The 22,038-nt window shown below is 37.8% G+C and overlaps 1 protein-coding gene across 1 annotated transcript in view; it reads right to left on the reverse strand.

Annotated features, from left to right (window-relative positions):
* Positions 1-18,696, reverse strand: part of IPO5 (importin 5) — a gene marked incomplete at its 3' end in the record, with an annotated part of 31,013 nt that extends 12,317 nt beyond the window's left edge. Inside the window, exons 1-9 of the mRNA XM_009878309.1 lie at positions 18,620-18,696; positions 13,600-13,792; positions 13,001-13,103; positions 12,670-12,766; positions 11,387-11,491; positions 8,508-8,630; positions 8,299-8,419; positions 4,521-4,608; positions 427-533 (exon numbers count right to left, since the gene is read on the reverse strand). Of these exons, the coding sequence (XP_009876611.1) occupies positions 427-533; positions 4,521-4,608; positions 8,299-8,419; positions 8,508-8,630; positions 11,387-11,491; positions 12,670-12,766; positions 13,001-13,103; positions 13,600-13,783 (928 nt within the window). The remainder of the gene's footprint in view (positions 1-426; positions 534-4,520; positions 4,609-8,298; positions 8,420-8,507; positions 8,631-11,386; positions 11,492-12,669; positions 12,767-13,000; positions 13,104-13,599; positions 13,793-18,619) is intronic.
* Positions 18,697-22,038: the final 3,342 nt, after the last annotated feature.

Genomic DNA, 22,038 nt, shown 5'->3' on the forward strand with positions numbered 1-22,038 from the left:
TACATGGAACCACGTCATGAAACATATTAAAATCAGCATACCAAAACACAAATTTAAGGTACTGAGGCACTGTATAGACAACCAGAGACAATATTCTAAAGTAAAAAAAAGTCTTCCCTTATCTATATTTATTTCACAAACCGTGAGTTTCAAAAAATGTACTGTTTTGTTTTTGACATCTCTGTTAGCTGTCCACGTTCTACAAAAATGCTGTAGTTTACTGTACGTAAGTTTGCTAAATCATAGCCTAACAAAAAGTATAAACTTCCAAGTTCACAGCATTTACAGTTTTTGCTGAAGAAACTGAAAGTGGAAAAGTACAATAACATATCGAGTAGCTAAGTATGAAGATTTAAGAGGTATCAAAGTTTCTGGAAAGGACAGAATTGTAAAAAAAAGAAAAAAAAAGAAAATGCAGTTACTTACGATTCTGAAGCATTTGCATAATGTTTTCTTTAATCACAGGTAGTACCAGTTTTCCTCCTAGGCCACATGCCATTCTGTCTAGTGCGCTTTCTCCAGCAACTGCATTGCTAAAGATCAGTTACAGAAAGATCAGTGATTTGACAGCTGGAATAAAACAGTCCAAAAGGACACAGAAATGCCCTTTCCTGCAGTTCTAGTCTTCAAAGATTTGCCATCTGAATACACAAGCCTCCATTAAGTCAAAAAAGTATACCCAAACCTAAAAGCACCCGCATCAGTCACAAAATAATTATTTACTCTCCACTCAAACATTTATTACCTGTAGCCCATTGATCAAGTCTAGCACCAAAGAAACTTGGGCCTTACTAGCACTGAAGGTAGAGACTGAATTTCACAATAATTGCACATACCTAGAAAGCCGAAACTAAGCTTGCAATGAATTAAGCAATAATTTTGGTCATCATCTTTTTGGCCCTGATTTTGGACCTGCTATGAATGAGGTGAGCCAGCAGAACTCCAGCTTTGGCACACAAGAGACTTTTCTTGCGTGGCTGCAGTACTCTAGTAGCATGTTCTCTTGCCAATGACTCAGGCAGAAAACATCCCATCTAGGTGAGGAATCTGTGACTCAGTCAGTTCAAGAACTGAGAATAGCCAAGTATTATCTGTGTAAAGTCAATTCTTCCACCCAATAGAATTATTCCCTACAGAAAAGCAAGAAAGTTTCCAGAACACAGAAACTTACTGTTACAGTCAAGGTTGTTACTACAGTCCATCCTAAACACCTCCCTGCCCTTGGAAAAGCTCAGCAAAGCTGAGCCCTTGGAAAAGTTCAGCAAAGGATGAAGCTCCCTCTTCTCTTAAGTATCAGTCAGCTGGGACAGAAATGTAGGTCTTCAAACCTTTATGGCTATATCCCCAAGACTCATTACAAACCATAAACAGCCTAGAAACTCAGATGCTGTGAACAAAGGTGTTTGCACAGACACTGACAACCATGTACTTGTTCCTCAGACTACTCATGTTCAACTAAACAGACACATCACCAGCAGCACAGAGCACAGGCACACAGGTTTAGATTGGTGCAAACTTGCTAAGCTCATGGCAGTTTTTGTCTGGTATTATATTCTTTGAGCTCTTTCCTTGCGCCATTAATTCATAATTCAGTTTGAGGAAATAAAGATAAGCCTATCTTAGGAAAATGAACACACGCTGTCTGCAACATCTGCAAAGCTTTCGCCAGGAAAAGAGGAAGCTGGATTAACCTTTTCCTCCTTTAGAATTTCACTGCTCTCTGAAGTCAGAGCAACAAAAACCTGGAAATGCGAAAATATTCCCTGCTGCTTTTGTGTGGGCTGACTCACATCCCCCTTAGTCAGATCCAAACACACCCTAACTAGGCTACAGCCTGTTGGCCATTAGCCTGCTTCTTGGACTGCACAGAAATTCCCATCTTCTCATGAAACTACAAAGACTCGAGCACCAGAAGAGGTTAATACATACATCAGCTAATCAACAACTCCACACAAAGACGAACTTCAGTGATGGGAAACACGTGGTAAGACGACACACACACACAAGCGCCAGAGACAGCTGATGCCCAGCGTTCTGTGTCTAACTCAAGCTCTCCCTTTATTTTGAGGGTCAAAGGCGCTACCTTTCTCCTTCGGGCTAAGGTTGCCGAGCACAACTTGTTTTCTGATCTTTGCCAACTCTATTTGCAACTTGCAACAAAAAAAAAAGGAAAAGTCACTCTAAAATCAAGAGGCAACTAACATGTTTAGAAGAACAAAGTTACTCTGCTGACAATGAAGAGAAATTGGCATGCCTCAAGTGGATGATTCAGCATACTTACTAAGCTGTCTAAAAGCAGGCCATCTGAATAAATTTCCATGCCCTGAAAGGCTGGATGAGCATTTGAACTTTAATATCTTACTTCCCCTCGCAATTAAGCTGAATGAAAAGATTAAAAAACTTGACAACCCAGAATGCAGGGGTGTCTGACAGTTCTACCTGTATGACAAAATCTGAAAGTATCTGAAAGAAAAAATTAAAAGGGTCTGGTCTACCATGTGAGAGAGGAAATAAAGGACAGCTTACTTTCAATTGCACAATCAAAGGGAACAAAAAGAGTTTTCCAAGTCAAGCAGAGATTAAACAGGTTATTCCATAAATTCCTACACATCAATTTTGCAAGTGTCTTTACATGCCTGACACCTAGTAGAAATATGCCCTGGTTTCAGCTGGATCAGAACTAATTCTGCTCAGTGATTTTACTTTTCAGCTCAGTCTCCTCTAAGAAACAGCACTTTCTCAAGTTAGCTGCATGTTTTTGCAGACAGTGTCTGCTTCTAGAAGTGAAAACACTTGACATTTATACTTACTACCAAGGATTGGTATGCAGAAAGGCACTTGCTTATACTTGCTCCTGTAGTGACCAAGGTCACTGCTGGATCTTATGTAACACTTTGGGGATGCCAGGAATTAAAAGGGGTTACAAGGAAGGAAAAGGCTGCACCTCTGGGTAGGAATGGACAGGACAGTTGACCAACAAAGTATTCCATTCCATATACATCATATTCATTATAAAGCTGAGGGATCACAGGGGTTAAGCCCTCTTCTTGAATGGCTGGCATCCAAGAAGGACTCCATCCATTCTTCTGTCTTTGACCCTGATCCTGAGGTCCCCTCCTGTATCCAGTTCCCCTCGGCCACTGAGCCTGGGGCTTCCCCAGTGCCACCTGCTCTGCAGCATCAGGAGAGACAGGGCAGGGAGTGGGGAGTCAGGTTTGATATTGTTTTGTATATATTTGTATGTAACTCAGTATTTTCATTGTTTCCTCATTAGTACTATTGGTTTACCAAAACTATTTTAGTTTTCTTTTCCAATCCATAAGTCTCTGACTTTTTCCTTTTTTCCCTTCCCCTTTGAAGAGGGAAAGGTGTTAGAGAGCATCTGTCAGAGAGCATCTGTCAGCATTTGGTGGCTGGCTCAGCCCCAGTCCTTGACAAAGTCACTATTCAGTTCAGTGGTAAATCAACATCTCTTCTGTTACCCTTCTTCCTATGAAGATTTCAAAGTGTTCTGTTACAAGCAGTTTCAAAACACTAATTACATCTAACTCTTGAATAAGATGCCAAATGTGGCAAAACCAGCATGTAGACTGGTAAACGAACATCCATGTCTTTGCAGAAGTGAGGATATAGTTATATCTTACATGTATTTCTTTCTTCTACTTCGTTCTAACTCTATTTGGACACGAGCAGATATGACAGGATGCTGTAGACAAACCAGTGTCATTTTAGCAAGAAGCTGGAGCAAGCTACAAAGCACATAAAGACTGGACAGATCTTTCTTACCTAGAACACAACACGATAAGCTACTGCTAGCCATACTAAGGGATTTAAAATAGCAATATTATAATTTTTCTGAGTTAGGTGAAATTCAGCAAGGAATTCCATTATGGATTCTGACATCCTTTCAAAGGTAGGCAGTTTTTTTCCTTAACATTGTATTTTTCTGTATCTATGCCCTTGAAAAGATAGCAAAATTATAATATTTCTGAGCTAGGTGAAATTCAGCAAGCAATTCCATTACGGATTCTGACATCCTTTCAAAGGTGGGCAGCTTTTTTCCTTAACATCGCCTTTTCAAGGGCATAGATACAGAAAAATACAAAGAGATTGGCTGCAGATTAAACAGGTCAGCATCCTTCAGCTTTGGTTCCAGATAACTTCAGGGACCACTTGGAAGAGTTATGAAGCACTGACTTCTGAACTGTCATATAAATGACAGAAGAAAGAAAAGTTGGGAAATTAAAATAGTGAAAACAGCAGACAAAAGGAAGTAAATTACAGCAATACACGAATATTGAAAGAATATACTTACTTGCTGAACAGTAGCTAAATAACCTACATACAGACTTTCTGGGAACAGCCACACATACTGCTCGTGGCCAATGATCAACTCATTAGATAAGTTACTTAAGCAAAGAAAAAAGTAATGCACTGCGGTCATTTGCATCCTGCACTTAAAATCTGCCTTTAGCCATACAGTCTTGATAATATACTGAAACAAGTAGTTTCACAATTACCTGTCGAAATCATCACCTTCGAGCTCGTCTGCATTTGCCCAATCTTCATCTTCTTCTAAGTCCACCATCATTGATAACATCTGGGGAACTGAAAAAAATAAGTTTTAAACCCAAGTTGGTTTTTTTATAGACTCTCAAACAACAAGCATAAATTTCAAGTTCTCTCCTTTCATATCACTAAGGAAAAATAACTCTTCTTCCAGTAGCAGATAGCCAAGTGTCAAACTGTGCCAGCCAATAGTTGAGAATAGATTGAGTAAAGTATTTTGCAGAACATTTGAACTGAGACTAAAAAGAAGTTAAGTGTATTTCTTTACAAGATTCATAATGCAATGCAAGATTTTTTTTTTAAAACAAGGATTGTAAAAAAAAAATTCCTTAAAGTCCAAGTTCCTTAAAAGTTAAAAATAGCATGATTTAAGAACTCAGATATACTTCATTCATTTTGCTGAAACTCTGACATCATGCTTGGAACATTAACTGATGAAGGGGACTATATTAATTATGGAAGAGTAATACTCAACCCTTAGTTCTACTAACATGATAATTTTTGTGAACTCTGCACGGTGGTCACTTAGCATAAAACTTTACTTCACAATAATGTAAGGGTTTAAGACTTGAGCTTTTTCCCCACTTAATGTAAATTTTTGCTTTGTGTCATGAAAATACCTTGCACTTAATAAACCACCAGATCTTCCACTTCTACCTCTGTAGATTGATTGTCTGCTCTTCTCAATATAAGTCTTTATAGAGACTATTATACAATCTTTATCATAACATTCAGCTACTATGCAATAAGCAACAGCTGTTCTTCTGAGTTGTTCTCACAAGAGGAAGGAATGATCTATTGCAAGCCTCCCTGTTCCTGTGCACTTCAGAAGCCCAAGGATTGAAAAGCACACCTTGCATCTTCAGAGCAAAGTAAGGTGCTCTTAAATATTCTGTACTTTGTACTACACTAGCCACTCAGAACAGTTATTTGAATTCAACATCATTTATGTAAAAAAAGCCCTGGAACCAAAAATTTTCAGTCAAATACTCAACCTTTGAGCTTTAATAACCTTTTAAGCCAGTCTACTAAACACCTTAAAGACAGACATCGTAGTTAACTGTGCTCTACAGTAACCTACCTCGAAAACTAGTACATGCTGCTGCTGGGACCGCAACCAAGCAGATACACTGCAACTGGTGAGCTTCATAATATACTTACACTACTGTAACCTATGACAGAGGCACAAGCCCAAGCAAACTCACCTCAGCATACATCTGGATTGATAAGAAACTCCTGGTCAACTGATAACAGAGGAAAATATTGCTCGTTGAGAGCATCGTGGGGCAAATACCAAACAAAAGATCAAATCACAAATTGATTTGCTTGATGTGGCTGTGTATATTCAGCCAGAGTTATACCATGGCTGCAAAAATATTCAGAGAGCTTTTAAATCCCTATCAACATAACTTAAAGGACTTTCTAGCATGATGCCTGCATGTCAGAATTGCATATACTTGCAAGTCACTGAAAAGAATTTCCTCCAAAAGCTTTCAGACACAAGCACTCATAAGCACACACATGAAAATGATTTATCGTCAAGCCTCAGAAGTATGGAAGTCAACCATGACTTGCCGCAAGTACGAGGAGGTTCCAAAAATTCATGTCAGTGTGTTCATTGCTACTCAGTAAGGCTGAGAACAAACCAACATCCAAAGCTCTCTGGCCATCATTATACCCAGAACCTGCAAAAGCTTGTAAGCATGCTAGTTCTTCTTGTTGTTTAATACCAATGTGGTTGCCACTATGTATAGTTTCACAAAGAAGGTCTTTTTTTGAAATGTAGAGTTCTGCATTAGTTTCAACATTGTCCCAACAAATCCTCAAAATTTAATTACTGCCAATATATATACTGTTTACAAACAAGTTAAGGATCATAGTATGCCATAACTCTCCCTTTTCTGAGACTGAACAAAGCTACATCATTATATCCAGAACCTGCAAAAGCTTGCAAGCATACTGGTTCTTCTTGTTGTTTAATACCAATATGGTTGCCAGTATGTATAGTTTCACAAAGAAGTTTTTTTTTTTAAATGTAGAGTTCTGCATTAGTTTCAACACTGTCCCAACAAATCCTCCAAATTTAATTACTGCCAATATATAGACTGTTTACAAACAAGTTAAGGATCATAGTATGCCATAACTCTCCCTTTTCTGAGACTGAACAAAGCTACAGCCAAAGGCAGGCTGCGGGGAAAGTCTAATTTCTAAGGAAGGCGTAATAAAACACTTTGCTATCTCAAATACTGAGCTCAAGGAATTTCTAGGCAGGTAACTGATACACAGGACATAGACTTACTCATAAATGAGCATCATGTTGAGTAAAATCAGCATAGTTGAACGAAAACAGAAAGCCTTTTAAACTAAGGCACAAAACCAAGACAAAAGCAATCCCATTTGGCAAGCTTTTTATCATTCTCTGACCGTAACTGCTTTTCAAGATTTGCAAAATAAATGTCTTTCACCTCAGTAACGCATTAATAATAAAAACAATTTTACAATGGGTTGCAAACCAAAGGCATTTCATTCCCACATGGTGCCTTATCTTAATACAACTATTTCCTTTCTAAACAGGAACTAGTAATGCAATGCACAAGTAACACATTCTAAAGAGATACGAGATACATCACTACGCTGCCTGACCAGGTAAGAAGCTTGTAATGATTTGGAGGACAGCAAATGTCAACTGTCAATATTCCCAGCAAACTATAGGACAGAGTGAAAACAACAGCATTCTAAACATTTTCAAATTTCAAAATATATTCTAAAAGAGTCCCTTCTTTAAAAAACACAAACCACTATTCTACACATAAACAAAACTTCTAGTCCATAGCTTAAGCACTTAAGCCAAATAAATCCAGGTTACAACATTTTCCAGAAGTTTTATAATTATTTTAGTGATGTATATACATGCAAACTTCCCCAACCAAGCACGTAAGTAAAAAAAGTTGCCTTTTAAGAGATTGCGTTTTTGCAAGTTTTGGAAAACAAACAAGAATCTAGACAAACACAAATGAGACAGGGAGCAAAAAGAATCCTTCCAAAAAACAGGCCACAATGCCATGTCAGTGCCCTGATCTACTCCATAAAAAGAGTGTAAAAAGCAAAGAAATACGGTGCGTACAGCGTTGCCGCTGGTCCTGTCCAGAAGACAGTTACTTTTTAGTATCTCAATAAATGATGCATGATTTAAAAATTAGTGCCTCTTTGAAGAACTTACAATCCACATGTTAAAAAGACTAATTACACTACCTCTAATTATTTAGATAAGCATCTAATTTTTAATTTGCAGCTTTAACTCAAAACTGAAGCTCAATATGCATGCTGAATTCCTTCAGTCATCTGCACCACAGAGTATCTGGTCTATATACCAAGCCTCAAACCTAGAACTTCAGAATGCACTGGCTTTTTTATTTTTTTTAAACAGTACAAACTTCCAAAGCCAGCAGAAAAGCATGAAAGTAGTATTTTCCTAGGAAACACCTAATGAAGAGTCACCGTATTTTTATTCAAATTGTTGGTGGCTGCATAAGCAGAGATTAATTTATGAAGAGTCATATTAAGAAGGGATTTTCTCCATAAGAATACTCAATTCAGCGTCACCTAAAATTACCAGCATCAGCAAACTCTGAGTTAGAAATGGTTTTGCCATTGATCACCTGGAAAGTCAGTTTAATACTGTTAAGATAGACAAATGGTTTTAACAAGGAAAACAAGTCAAATACTTACTGGCTTGGGCAACGATGCTTGTATGCCTCCTCAGCATCGCAGCGGCGGTTTCTGACAGCGTTACAATTACTTCGAGTGCCAGCTGACGTTGCATGTTACTCAGGCTGGCATCTGCACACAACTACAATCCAGAAGATTAGAGTAAATCATTAGAGCATAAGTTTGGGGGTAGAAAGAGTGATTTTTTTAAAAATAATTCCTAGCTTTACCTTTAGACTTAGTTGCAATGTTGGTTCTAAATGCGGTCGTAAATATTTAGGAACAGAATCTGCAATTTCTACAAGGGATTTCAGGACAGAATCGTCGTTTTGGTAGCAGGAATCATTTACAGCCTATAACGAGATAAAATGAAGATAAGATTAAATAAAAACAAATAACACTGTAAATGGGACCACTGTTACAGAAGAAATTCAATTATCTGTATTCTTGTGTCTGAATAGTCTCATTCAGAATTAGTGGCTTAGCATTAGTAGCTAAAATAGTTGAAGCCTTGGTCCCCCAGAACTGACAGAGTAAACTTTCTGATAAAACTAATGCTGCCAACAAAGAACTAGCTGAATCTGTGGAACGAAGAAGATAAGGACCAAGAAGACAATTTCAAAAGAATGAAGTAACTTAAGAAGGCAAGCCCAACAACAGTCAAAAAACAGTAAGAAATCAAGAGACCACCAACAAGAATTAAGTGATCAGAGTTGGACTCAGGTAGTATGGATATAACTGAGAGGCATGAACTGGGTAAGGATTCCTTCTCCAGAGGCATCCAGCTCAAGCTGTAACCTAAGAACTAATAAAAGACTAACTGGAAGCCTTCACTCACACTCAGCATTTTCAGTGGGATCCTAGGGTTGGACCCTGCTAGGGTGGCTGGCACGTGTAAATCCGTAACAACTACAAAGGGTCGAAAACTACAAGCAAGTTATGACTCACCGTGTTGTATGCCATCAGTTTTGGCCACTATTAGTTTAAATCTAATGAAGCAGACAGACACTCAGAAAGAATTAATGTCATCCATCAGAGGCACCGACATGCAAAAATATGCTATGTTTTGACAAACACAACTTCAAAATCCATTTTATATAAACAAAGTAACTCTGCCCAAAAGAAGGAAAATGAGCTTAACTCCCTTTTTCCCTGTTATGTGAAAAGAGCTTTGAATAGCCTGCATTTACAAACACCAGGAATCTGGAGATTAAATAATTTATTTTTTTCCAGACAACTCTGGAGAGCCACAAAACTAAAGCAGACCTTTCAGTCTTCAGTCATGGAACACAGGAAAGCAAAATAAAGCTTTTTGCAAGTATCTTCCCTAATCCAAAGCCACACTCTGAAAAGTAATTTAAAACTTACTTTTAACTGATCAGGTTGATACTCTAGTACCAAAACAGCACAGTTATTCAATGGTGTTAAACCTCTTCTAGAAGTAGGACATGAAAACCCAAACCTCCAAAGAAAAAACAGTCTTTAAACACACTTTTGGAGTTTTGAAAGGAATTTTTATTAGCAAAGTATCCAGTGTCTTCCTAACATTGAAACATTTTTTTTTAAATTGAACAGTTTGGGGTTTTTCAATAAATTCTTTTCTGAAGAAAGAAGTTCGAAGTGCACTGGGCCCCAAAGGGCAGAGGCGCTTTTCTGTACTAGCAAAGAGCAACAATCACAGAAGTCAGTCAAAGTTACAGCTGCTTTTACCTCCACTGAAAGATAAATTCCTTGGACACAAGTTTCAACTATTAGTTTTGAAAGTTCAACTTCCAACATAACCATTATAGATAGTGTACTAAAAGGACTGAATTGCCGAGTCAGAATTTTATTTTTAGCTTTTCTACCACACAATACTTCAACAAAATGAACTGCAACAGCAACAAAAAAAGCATCCGACTGTCTCCAAAGGTCACTCACAACTATTCTAACACATCCCATCTCCTATTTATAAACTCAGATCTTCATATCCATCTTGTGTTACCACATCCAGAAAATCTAGTCCTTCTCACAATAAGTACTTTAAAAAGACAGATTTCAAAGCATACTTCTGTGTTCTGGATTTGCAAAATAAAGCTCTAAAATGCAAGCCAAGTGCATGTGTTTCTACAGTCTAAAATAGGCACACTGAAACTTATATCACACAAAGTGGTCTGAAGTCTAAAAACAGCACACTATTTAATTGCCAAAGATGAAGACGAGTGACATGCCTACCCCAAATCCTGACTCGCTCCCGCTCAAACAATCCTCAGTAGCCAAGCTCCTCTCAGTCAGTTACAATTTTTGAACAATGCAATTGTTACTGCCAAAGTCACAGATAGGGACTAACCATCAAATAGTGACCTCAATATCGAAATATTTACCTTGTGCACACTACAGACCATTTTCAAGTTCAGCTGATTTTAATAAATTCTTCTCAGTTTCCATTTACAATCAATCAGAATTCCATTGGTCAAAGAAGCCAGTAAACTTAGCACATTTTTCTTCAGCTTGACACCAAGCACACACAGAGAAAGGTTTATGACCTACACTCTCATCAGGAACTTGATGCACTGACTGTAGCAAGAAGTCAGTCTTTAACCTAAATTTAGGCTAATTTAAAGTTTCCAAAAAGTTCACCACCCCTCTTATCTCACGTACTTAGTTATTTTCCCTTTTTCTTAACATAGAAAGGGAACTGTACTGTGAAATTATCGTACTTCAGGGCTCAAACCATTTCTGCCTCTGCTTTGGGTGACAATAGGTTTCCCCCGAAAAGTGAACAGCCTTATACTAGAATTCCAACTTTTGCTCCAATTCAGCCATCCTAAAAAGAGATCTAATCCAGCCTCAGAAATTATATGAAGGCATTTTGTTTGCAGTAACACTGTATAAATTTACCAGCACTGAACTATTTTCCTTAAAGCCCTTTCACTTTAGTTTGAGTTTACAAGATTCCTTATCAGCTTCCACTCTAGCTTGCTGGTGACCTGTCAGACTAAGATATAGTTAATCCAGGTCTCAGTAAAAATTCATATGCTGCACAGATTTGCAGGGCAATAATTTATGTTTGGATATAGTCAATACAGACAGCAATGGCACAGTAAGTGCTACTTGTGTGGCTTCTTACCTGCAAGATTCCAGGTAGCAAGTCTGCAAAATGCTTAAGAAGGGGAAGATTGTGCTCATTAGCAAGCACAAACGCAGCAGCAGCTCTAGCAGACAGAGTCTTGATCTAGAAGACAGACAAGATTGGAGACAGAAACGTGAAGAACTGGTAGGGAAACATGCCTTTGTTTTCTTTCACCATTAGACCTATTATGAGATTACATTTTGTATTACTATTCCCTTTCCTAATAGATACAGCAATTAGCTTTTAACATGAGATTTCACAACTTACTTCAATTAAGGTAAAGTGATAATGAAGATCTTCAGCATCTATGTCCTCCATATTCCAAAAAAAAGTTTATCCCCTTATGAGGTTGCAAGTATTCCCTAGTTTTGTTTTTGTTTTGTGTTTTGTTTTTGTGTTTTGAGTTCTGGTTGTTTGTTTGGTTTGTGAGGGTTTTTTTCAATATATATTTTGGTTTGGTTTGTTTTTTTATAAAAGAAATAAGAAAAAAACCCTATTGTTTTCAACTTCAACCCCAATTTCAAATGCATCTGTAAGTGTTAAAGTCTCATTTTTCAAGAAGTGTGATCTAAGTGTTTGAAACATGCTTCTTTAAAGGCATGACTTGTGGTACTTTAGAAAATGTTACCCAGTTGACTTTCAAAGGTCAGAAAAAGTAATCCATGGGGGAGCGGCAAGCTGAACCCATATACCACAGCAGGGTTTCCTATCCTTGCCCAGCATTTTCCACAACAATAGAAACTTTTTCAAAGCACAATTCTCTGCACGAATCAATAATCTGAAGCCTTCCAGAAAAGCAAGGCTTGCTAACGTGCCATTACAGCAAAGCATGCACAAACAGTTCAAGGAGCTGCCAGACATTCAGATTTTTGAGACGCAGTGTGTACAGATACCACACAGATATGTTAAACACGGGGGCCAGAAAGAGAGCTTAACAAGGAGGTTCTGGTCCTTCATGCTGCTGGCTAAAACCCCTGGCTATGCTTTGGGCCACTACAACCAGGTTTCTCCAAGCAGAGCTACCATGGAAGAGTCCCAGTCAAAGCAGGGTAGGTTCTAAGCCAGCCAGTTGGTTTTAAAACTACAAAAAAGTCCAACCCTTTTGATTTGTAGGAGGTATAGCCAAAACTCCAGATGCACATCAGTTTCAAGTAATGTAATTTTCTGGTTGGAATCTATGGTTTAACCTTTATGTTTGAGACTACTATCTTAAGTTTCTATGCTCAAGACATATTAAAAACAAAAAACAAAACAAAAAACCCCAACCATAAAGGTCTTACTGATGGATGCTCTTGGTCTTGCATACACTGAACCAGCATTCTCTTAATGACCTCCAAATAATGCTGCTGTTGATTTCCAAAAATTCCAGGAAAATTCCTAAGACAAGACCAAAACATTAATTAAAATAATAGTTGAGGTTAAACTGTTCAAATTTTTAACTTAAGCTATTTAAACTATTACAGATTGTAACTGCAAATGTAAGAGTTAAACCACAACACAACAGAATAACTATATATAACTGCTTGTTAATGAAGTCGGACAGTTTTTATTAAGTTTTTTACAGATGTGCTTCGTTAACCTGCAAAAACATAACAAAGTCTGAAAACTTACCAGAAAATATGAAGAGCAGCCTCACGGAGTCCCACATTCTGAGAGTTGACAGAGTCAAATAAGAATTTCAGAACTTCTGGCCACTGGTTGTTGCCATCTTCATCTAGAATAAACACAATAAAGTTATAGAATTAGCTAACTTGGAAGAGTGGGAAGATCTCAATTGTGCAGGGCAACCAGTCATCACTACTACAATTAATTTAAAAAAATTGATCTGAAGACGTGTCTAAGTCACAGTGTAAACTATGGCTGAAATGTTAAATCTAAAGGCACTCAGGAAAAGATGATGTCTGTCTACTGTTATACATCAGCACTCAAAAAAATACTTGATGCACATACATGTTCAGCAACACATGCATGAGAATTTACAAAAACTGGATTCTTAACCTTAATATAATGTCACATAAACTCATGCAATTCAAAAAGCAGAGTTAAGGAATCTTATTTTTATCTGATCACGGATACTGTAAAGCAATATTAAGTTTTATTTTAAACCATTAAATCTGTTAGTACATCACTTGCAAATGATGTACTGCATATACATACAACTATTATCAATACACGAACATTTTGCCACAACATCAGCTTATATAAACTACCTATTAAGTTTCTGGCCAATTCAGCAACGATGTCACAGATTTTTTTCCTCATGTTGGACTGCGTTTCCAACTGAATAATCAACAACAATCCACTTTTGATAGATGTCTGATCATCAGGTGAAAGAGCTGGATAAACTTCTTCAAAAGCAGAAGACAAAAGACGTCGTAGAAGGACAGCTGCCATTTGTCTAGCCTATTGAATAAAAAAGTATGTATGTTAAAGTGTTTTATGTGACAACTGTGCTCTTATGAGGAAAGAAAATGCCATCAGGCTTCCAAACTACCAGTTTTACTGTGCAGACCTCTTTAGTGAATTGAATACTTCTCAAGCAACAAATGACAATTATGACAGTGAGTAAAAACACTGTAAAGAAACATCAGCTTACAACCATGCTTCCCACAACTAGAGCTCTTCAAAGAAAATGAATCATGAAAACCACTGAGGTGTTCAGTTTTGTTCCAGAGCTAGACCTTGGACATATTTTCCGGCAAATTAACGACTTTTCTGCTTTACTGAACAATGTTTGAGGCATGTTTTTATACTACTTCAAATGGCCCGCTAAAATAATTATAATCCAGACAGGGTTTTTTTAGAGTAACAAGTGACATAATAGGACAACTTTGTCAAGACAACCTGTAAACCCTCCTTCACTTTCTCAAACAAGTGTCTCTGCCTTATTCCTTTTTTCCCTTCCCCTTTGAAGAGGAAAAGGTGTTAGAGAGCATCTGTCAGCATTTGGTGGCTAGCCCAGCCCCAGCCCTTGACAAAGTCATTATTCAAACATGAGTTAGGAAGGAGAAAAATTCCTTCCCCACTAGGAAATCCATGTGTGCAAAAATTTGATACTACGATATAAGGGTATCTTTCCTTTTCACATCGCTAGAAGCACCAATATTGTGAAAGATGAAATTTCTCCTCAATATAGTGAACTTATATAGGACTTGGGAGCAAAATTGCAGAAACTAAACACAGCGTACACTCTGATGCAGTATTTTTCCTTAGTCCAGGCATCGTGTTTCCGTGCATGTTCTCTGATATCTGATAATGACCAAACTCATATTATATTCACCCCTTTCCTGAGGTAACAATAGGTGGCCAGATAGGGAAAAAAGCTTGTTTTCTTAAAGTATGTAGTCTCAAAGATAAGAATTTCCACCTCTGAAGAACTTAATTTAAAATATTACAAGTCTGACAAACATAGACTGATTGCAAAGTAAGAACAGAAGTAACAAGGCTACAGAAAGACACAAGATCAGCACTGCATGAATTAGGTCCTGGTTATTGTTAATAGCTTAGGAAAAAACTCTAAATTCCCTAAAGCAAATTCAAGCATTTGAAGGAGTGGCAAAGAAGGAACTGACTTATAATAAATGGCATATTTTCCTCAGCAGATATCCAGCTATATCTGAAAATTACTATTGTCAATTTAATTATGACAAACATGACTGGAGTAATGGCAGCTCTGGGGCTGTCTCTTCTGCTATAAGGAAGAAAATATGCATTTCTCACACACACCAAAGGCACTTTTATATTTAAGTATTACAAGATATGTATGCAAACAAGCATTTTAGAATCCTGCAACTTAGCAGCTATAGCTTTTAATGAGAACAGGAACAATATAGAGTGTACACCCCCACAGAAGAACTTCCATCTACCAATGAACTATAAAAAAAGCAGAATTCTCTCCCAGCGTTGGCTTCTTCTGCATGTCTAAAACTACTGAGGTGCTCACATACAACTGGAATGTCAAAGGTATTAACATAAAAAGAAGCCACAATACTCAAATTTCAACATATCCCTTCTTATTAAAAAAATTTACAGTACTTTAAAAACATTCTAGGATTGTACTGATGATGGAACCAAGGCACAAGAAGAAAACCAACTTGCCGAGCAGGGCACCAGAAGAGTCATGAACAGAAATTTGGGATATAATGTTCTGCACTGGCATTCAAAGCATCTAGGTAACCATACATATTCTTTAACATGACAACTGTCTTCTGTAGCACAGTCACTTTTATTTTAATGCTCCTTTTAAGTCCTCATGGAGGATAACATGCATGGGTGAAAGCAATCAATATTTAGAACATGGTCTGAAGATGGACTTGCAAAACATTACTCAGGGATCCAGCCCCATGTGGTATTCAAAGTGCACAGTACCTAAGGTCTGCATACAACTTCAAGGCAGAACTGTGGTGCATCAGGAGTCTGTGGGCTGCCCTCCTTCTCCTCCAAATACTGAAAAAGGAAGTTGCCCACAGCAGTAGTTTTCAAACAAAGAAATGCAGCCCCTTCACGTGAAAGTGTGGAGCGGGAAGGGAAAGGTCAGAGCCTCTAAGAGGGCTCTGAACACAGCAGAAACGGTTTTACACAGCAACTATATTTCACAGGGCTTGAAATCAGTCAACTGTAAATTAGGACACAATTTAAAACTACCAACCTAGAGTTACCCAGGAAGACAACAAATGCAGTAGATAATGTAGAACTTCTGTTTCTCTCCAAGACTTAGGTGGTTAAATCAAAACTGCAAAGAAACAGCCTCTAAGGCCTGAGATGCACACATCCAGAGGAAAAAAAAAAAGCAAACAGGTGGTATATATTTACAACTTTTCTGTTCGACCCTTTAAAATGCAGTTGTACAGGAAGAAGTAGAGTCTTAACTTTGTAACAGTGAGACTACATGTCAGGAAGTTGGAGTCCTAGGTTCAAGTCCCTGAGCTTGAGGTGTATAAACTCACGTATCATCTGGTAAAGAAGTGTTCTAACCACTAAGTCAGATGCTTCCTTCCACTTCTGTGAACAGTACTATGCTGCTACCAGGAAAGTATGAAATGAGAACAGAGGGAAGAGGTGATTATTTCCCCAGTTCAGGCATTTGGTCAGGAGAAAAATCTGTTATACAATCAGGTTTTAAAAGAGTTATTTCTGATCTAGCTTAATAGCTTTTTCCAAGTTAGATTCAAGGGGTCCCAGGCAGAAGATCTGAAATCCCCGTTTCTCAATTTAAATGCCAAAACCATTAGGTTGCAGAGTCAGGATTCCCCAAACTACTGTTCAAATAGTCCTAAGAGTCTTGTATTCTCTACGATACAGCAGCCTAGCTCCTGCAAACAGGGACGGAGTATTTTCTTCAGCCTAGTTTTCCTGTGAGGAGATAAAGCAATAGAGGCTTCGGGATGAAGAGGGATCTGAACTCAGCTGACCCACAGCCTGGGCAAGAGATTTTTAAAGTTCAAGGCTTCTTCCAGCAGCCCGTGTTCAGTGGTGCTGATACATTCAACATGCTCAGAGGACACAAACCAAGCCCAAAGCCCTACCCACCAGTGATACATGCACGATTCTGCCCAACATGTGGATCTACATAAAGCGGACGCAGATATGAAATGCCTAGCTATGGATACCAGCACCACACTGCGCACTCACAGAATGTTACCCTGCATGCTAATACGCAATATTTAGATCAAGCACAAGGATAACTTCACTGAGGTTGATATGTATTTGGACTTACAGGAAAGAGAGTTTATTCACAGATGTGATAATCAGGATTTGTTGAGTCCAACACCTAATGTTAGCTTATAATTTAAGTAGCTATTTAAACCTTTCTTTGATTTATCCACCAGTGGAGTTAAACATCAAGTTATTCTGTTCCTGTTCACCTCTGATGCCTTTGGTAAGATTAACTTCTACAGGTGAAAAGTTCTTTGCACTTGAGTAAGTTGAAAGCCAAGTCTTTGGCCAGATTCTGAAAAAGTTTTGGACTGGGCTATTTCCTCAGCTAACAGGGAATAAAATCAGTAAATACAGGGAACAAGTATTTATTTACACAAGCACAACCTAGGAGCTAGCTGTCAACTCAGGCTTATCAAATGTATTCAAAACAGAATCATGTGCAATGCAGCTAAGCTTTTAGGGCACAGATGATCTGACTTGTGATTATCATATATGATACTATACTGATTAAACGGGCAGTAGCAAATCTTACTTTTCATGGCAAATTTAAATGCAAGATAGACATTCTATAGGTTTCTGTCATTTGAAACATCTCAGAGAGGCAGGAGGATAAACTACATAGCACTTACACAACCAGTTGCTAGTATAATATTGAAGGATTGTCAGAAGAACACCGCTTTGTAAGCAGATAAGCATCAGTATTAGCAAGCTGATACTTAATGAGCATTAAAAAGCACAAATAGCATCTACGTCTAAATTGAATACAATCTATTAGAAGAGAACATTATCCAGAGAGAAGTAGCACACTTATATTGTCCTTATGATATTGTTCAGAAATTCTACAGGCTACATCCTCCAGCTGTTCAGTAAATCTCTAGATCTAAAAAAAAGTCAAACATTTTTACTTTTAAGTGATTCTGACGTTCATTGTGTCTTAAAAGCTTAGTAGTTTTTCACTCTGATATCCAAGTGAATAACAGTTTTACCAATACGTACTATCTGATTGCTGTGTGAACCTTTACAAAACGAAGGAATAACTGAAAGGCACACTTACTGTACACCCACAGAAAAATACAAAAAATACAAAAGCCATCTGAATAAAACATGCAAACCAACTGCTACCTTAAATCCCTCCAATTCTGATTTGAGAAGCACAAGAAGTTTCAGCTGATATGTAAGCTGAACATATTTAGGCACTGGATCCCAAAACGGAAAGCACTTCCTAGTTGTAACTTGAAGGAACATCGTATATAGTCATATATTAGTTACATGTTTTAAGAAAAAACCCCAAAACATTAAGTAAAACATACAACCATATAGCAATGGAGATGTAAGCAGTCACTTAGGAAAGACTATGTTTGAAGCTAAATATCCTACAGGAAAAGGCTCAGCTAGTGAACTTGACTCGCAGCAAAGCAGACGAATGGTTCCTCTATAAATGTGCAGTAAATTAAGATGATTCAGTTAATGCCTGACCTGTTCATTTATCCCAAAATGACCAGCTCTGATTTCTTTCCCCCTCCTCCAATTTCCCTTGAAAATGTGCAAAACTGAAAGATTATCAAGACATACCTCTTCAGCAGCAGCAGTATTCCTGATTGCTTGTAGAAGGAACGTGATCTTAGATTGACCTGGAATATTCTCGTACGTCTCCTGCAGAAAAAGAGATGCAATTTATTGTAAACAATTACTAGAAAGCATGCATTAAGCATTAAGGTGAATTGACTTTCCTTTCAAAACAAGTTTGGTATTCATCCACTTAACAGAAAGTAACATAGCAAAAAACACCTGAACTTATCAAAATAAACATTTCCAGACTATTTTAAGCCACGAGTAAAGCCTTAGTGACCCAATACAACCTACCATATTGGAGTGATCTACATATACATTGCTGGCTACTTATGAGTTAAGAAATGCAACATACATGGAACACTTCTGGGAATCCATCATAGCTTCTGTCACACCAAAGGATTAAGAACTTTGGAAGTCTGTGACTGAACTGTGACCAACAAGTTAATAAACACTGACAAATGTGTAGTCGAAAAATTTCTTTTTTTTTAAAAAGCTTTTCATGGTCTTTACAATGTCATCTTGCAGTCACGCATCTCAACTACATGTTTGGAATAAGAACTTTTCATTCATAAACTTCTGCCTGAATTGCAGAGAGACTAAATAGTCTCCTTCTTAGCGAAACTCTCTTAGTAAAATAGGAAGTTTAAAAAGTTCAGTTACATTGTCTTACACACTTCTGGTGTATTTTTATTTTTCATTCCGTCTGGCTTTTAAAATCATGTTGTTACTTAGAAGCCAGAGTGATCACACAGCAAAATAACCAAATATCCAGAACATGGTATACATGAGCATTTCCAAACTAGAAATGCTTGTTTCTAATATACTAACCTAGGTAGGTAAGAACAGAGGAATTACAAAGTGAGAGCAACCACTTAAAACATTCAGAGAGAGTTCTATGCTTACGAAGTCTTTCAGAGTTACTTTTTGTGGACAAATCTTGAAGACAAATTACTCCACCCTTTCCAAATATTCACCATCCCATCCTGAACTCAGGAAACAAGCCTATAACACAAAGCCCTCACCCATTTCAATCAGTTCCCTGCCTGCCGACTTCCCATTCTTACCATTGCAATGGCTCTTTCTAATACTCTAACAAATTTATACACTTTGACAGCATACCTGCTATTTTCAATGAAGGAGACTCCCTATCACACATTTAATATTAGAAATGATCTTTCTCAATCTTCCGTACCTATTTCCTAGTAGGTCTCTTTCAGAGTGTCAGCTCTTACTTCATATTCTCTCTAGTTGCCTATATGTGCTCACAATCAACAAGACTCTGAATCCCCAGTGAATCCCTGCATTTAAACTAGTTCTTTCATGCATACTGCAAAATTAAATGAGGTTTAGGGTCAGACTAGAAAGTCTTCTCAGATTAACAATTTCCATGAATGCATATGTTTATATTGCACTATTACTTACAAATATAAAGACAAATACAGAAACAAGAAAGTTCCCTAGCATCTGTACATGCATGGACAGCATGGACATAAAGCTATGCTTTCATGGACAGCTGAGGCACTGCAAAAGCTGGTTTCCCTAATGCCAATTCTGATAATAATTAAGTTCTGAGTTGTTTAAACTCATTAGAAAAGGCAGCAACCTTTCCAGCTGTTCACTGGCATAATTCTGTCAACTCAGTAAAGTGAATTCAGAAGATGCTAAAAAGCACCAGTGCAAGCAAGGTAGACAAGAAGAGCATACAGCCAAAAACTGAACTCACCCCCCATGCTGGTGGAAGACTACTTTGCTGGCTCCACCTATCTTACTAACCAGGCCTGGCTATGCTCTAACTGCATACCTGGATCTGCTACATCTTCGAGTTCATGATTTGGTCCCCAGCTACCTTACCCAGAGGTCTAAATTCCTCACACAGCATGACTAACTTTCAGAATATATGTAAGTAAATAGATATTATCTACATTTAGTACTTGTGTTCTTCCAAACCTGAGAAACATATTTTAAACAATATACCATCACCAAGACAAGTAAATAAAAGTTTCTCTGTTGGAAGGTAAGACACACAAATAAGTAAAAGATGGGCTTTTATGTCAACAGACAACATTCCAGCAATTTTCGATGGGAAATAAAATGAATGAACCAGTTTTCAGCAAACTGGTCAGAATAAGTTATGACTGTGTTACCACATACATAGATCCATATATATAAATACTTAACAAGTTTCAGGCGATTAGACTAACCTCTCCCCTCGATGCTGTTTCTTACAGCCTTCACCTCCACAGGCTACGACTCTACATCTCCATCCAGTCTAGTCTTCAGCGTAACAACCCCCACTCTAATTTCAATGACCAGACCTATCAGAAGTAACCCAAGCCTGTCTCCTTCAGTTCCCTCTCTATGCATTTCTCATTCACACTGGTTTTCACTGGACACAAATGAAAACCCACTATTCAATTTCCCTGCAGTTCTCTGAATATTTTAGTATTCAATATTGCCTTCTAAGAGTAAGTAGCCTTTAAAAAAACCTGATGGGGCTTTGCAGATGTTCAAGATCAAATATGGGTCCTGTATGAATTTAACAAGCAGATAGTCTAAAGGCTTTCCAATACTTTAATCCAAAGAAATCCTAATTCAAGAAACATCTTTAAATTAAAAACTCAACGTAGCTACACTGTAAAGACAGATTTGTGTTTCTAGGTATAAGTTCATTAACCCACCACGAAGACTTAGCAGGAGTTCTTCACAGCCATGCATGGTGGAAGAATGAGAGACAAAAGGCATAAATTCAAAAAAGAATGTTCAGACTGGACAGAAGTCCAGACCTCTTTGCTCTAATGAGGACGGTCAAGCAGGAGCAGGATGCTCAGAGAGCCTGTGCAGTCTCCATTCTTGAGGTTTTCAAGACTCAATGGGACAAAGCCCTGAGCTGACCTGGTGTGACCTGACAGCTGACACCGCTTTGTGCGGGAGATTGTGCTCTTGAGGACCCTTCCACTCTGAAAGATCCTACACCGTAAAAACACTTGCAATATGCCTTGGAAAAATGCAGAAATCAATGCCAGATTCAGTGCAGGTAAAGAAGGTAAAGTTACACTACTTGCCAGTATTTGTACACAAAACTAACGGACTTGAAAAAGCTTGGTAATCTATCATGACAATTCAAGTTTCCTGCTCAGGTTGAGTACAATGCATATGTATCTACGAAGACTAAAAAAGCTGCAACTCAATTTCAAGCAAGTTTCTGACAGAATATGTTATGAGTAGGAATTTTAAGTTTTAGACTTCTTTTCCAAGAGCATTTCATTTCACAGGCATTATGACACAGCTGTCCAACAAATCTGCCACGTTGCAATTTTAATAAAGTTCAAAAAGTTGTGAGAAGTGTTCTTGTATTAGATGCAGGCAGCTAAAAAGGGAAAGAAATTCAGCTCCCAGGGAATGGCCTATGTTCCAGTTCT

This window comes from Apaloderma vittatum, unplaced genomic scaffold (genome assembly GCF_000703405.1).
Source record: "Apaloderma vittatum isolate BGI_N311 unplaced genomic scaffold, ASM70340v1 scaffold1441, whole genome shotgun sequence".
In the NCBI taxonomy this organism is placed as follows: domain Eukaryota; kingdom Metazoa; phylum Chordata; class Aves; order Trogoniformes; family Trogonidae; genus Apaloderma; species Apaloderma vittatum.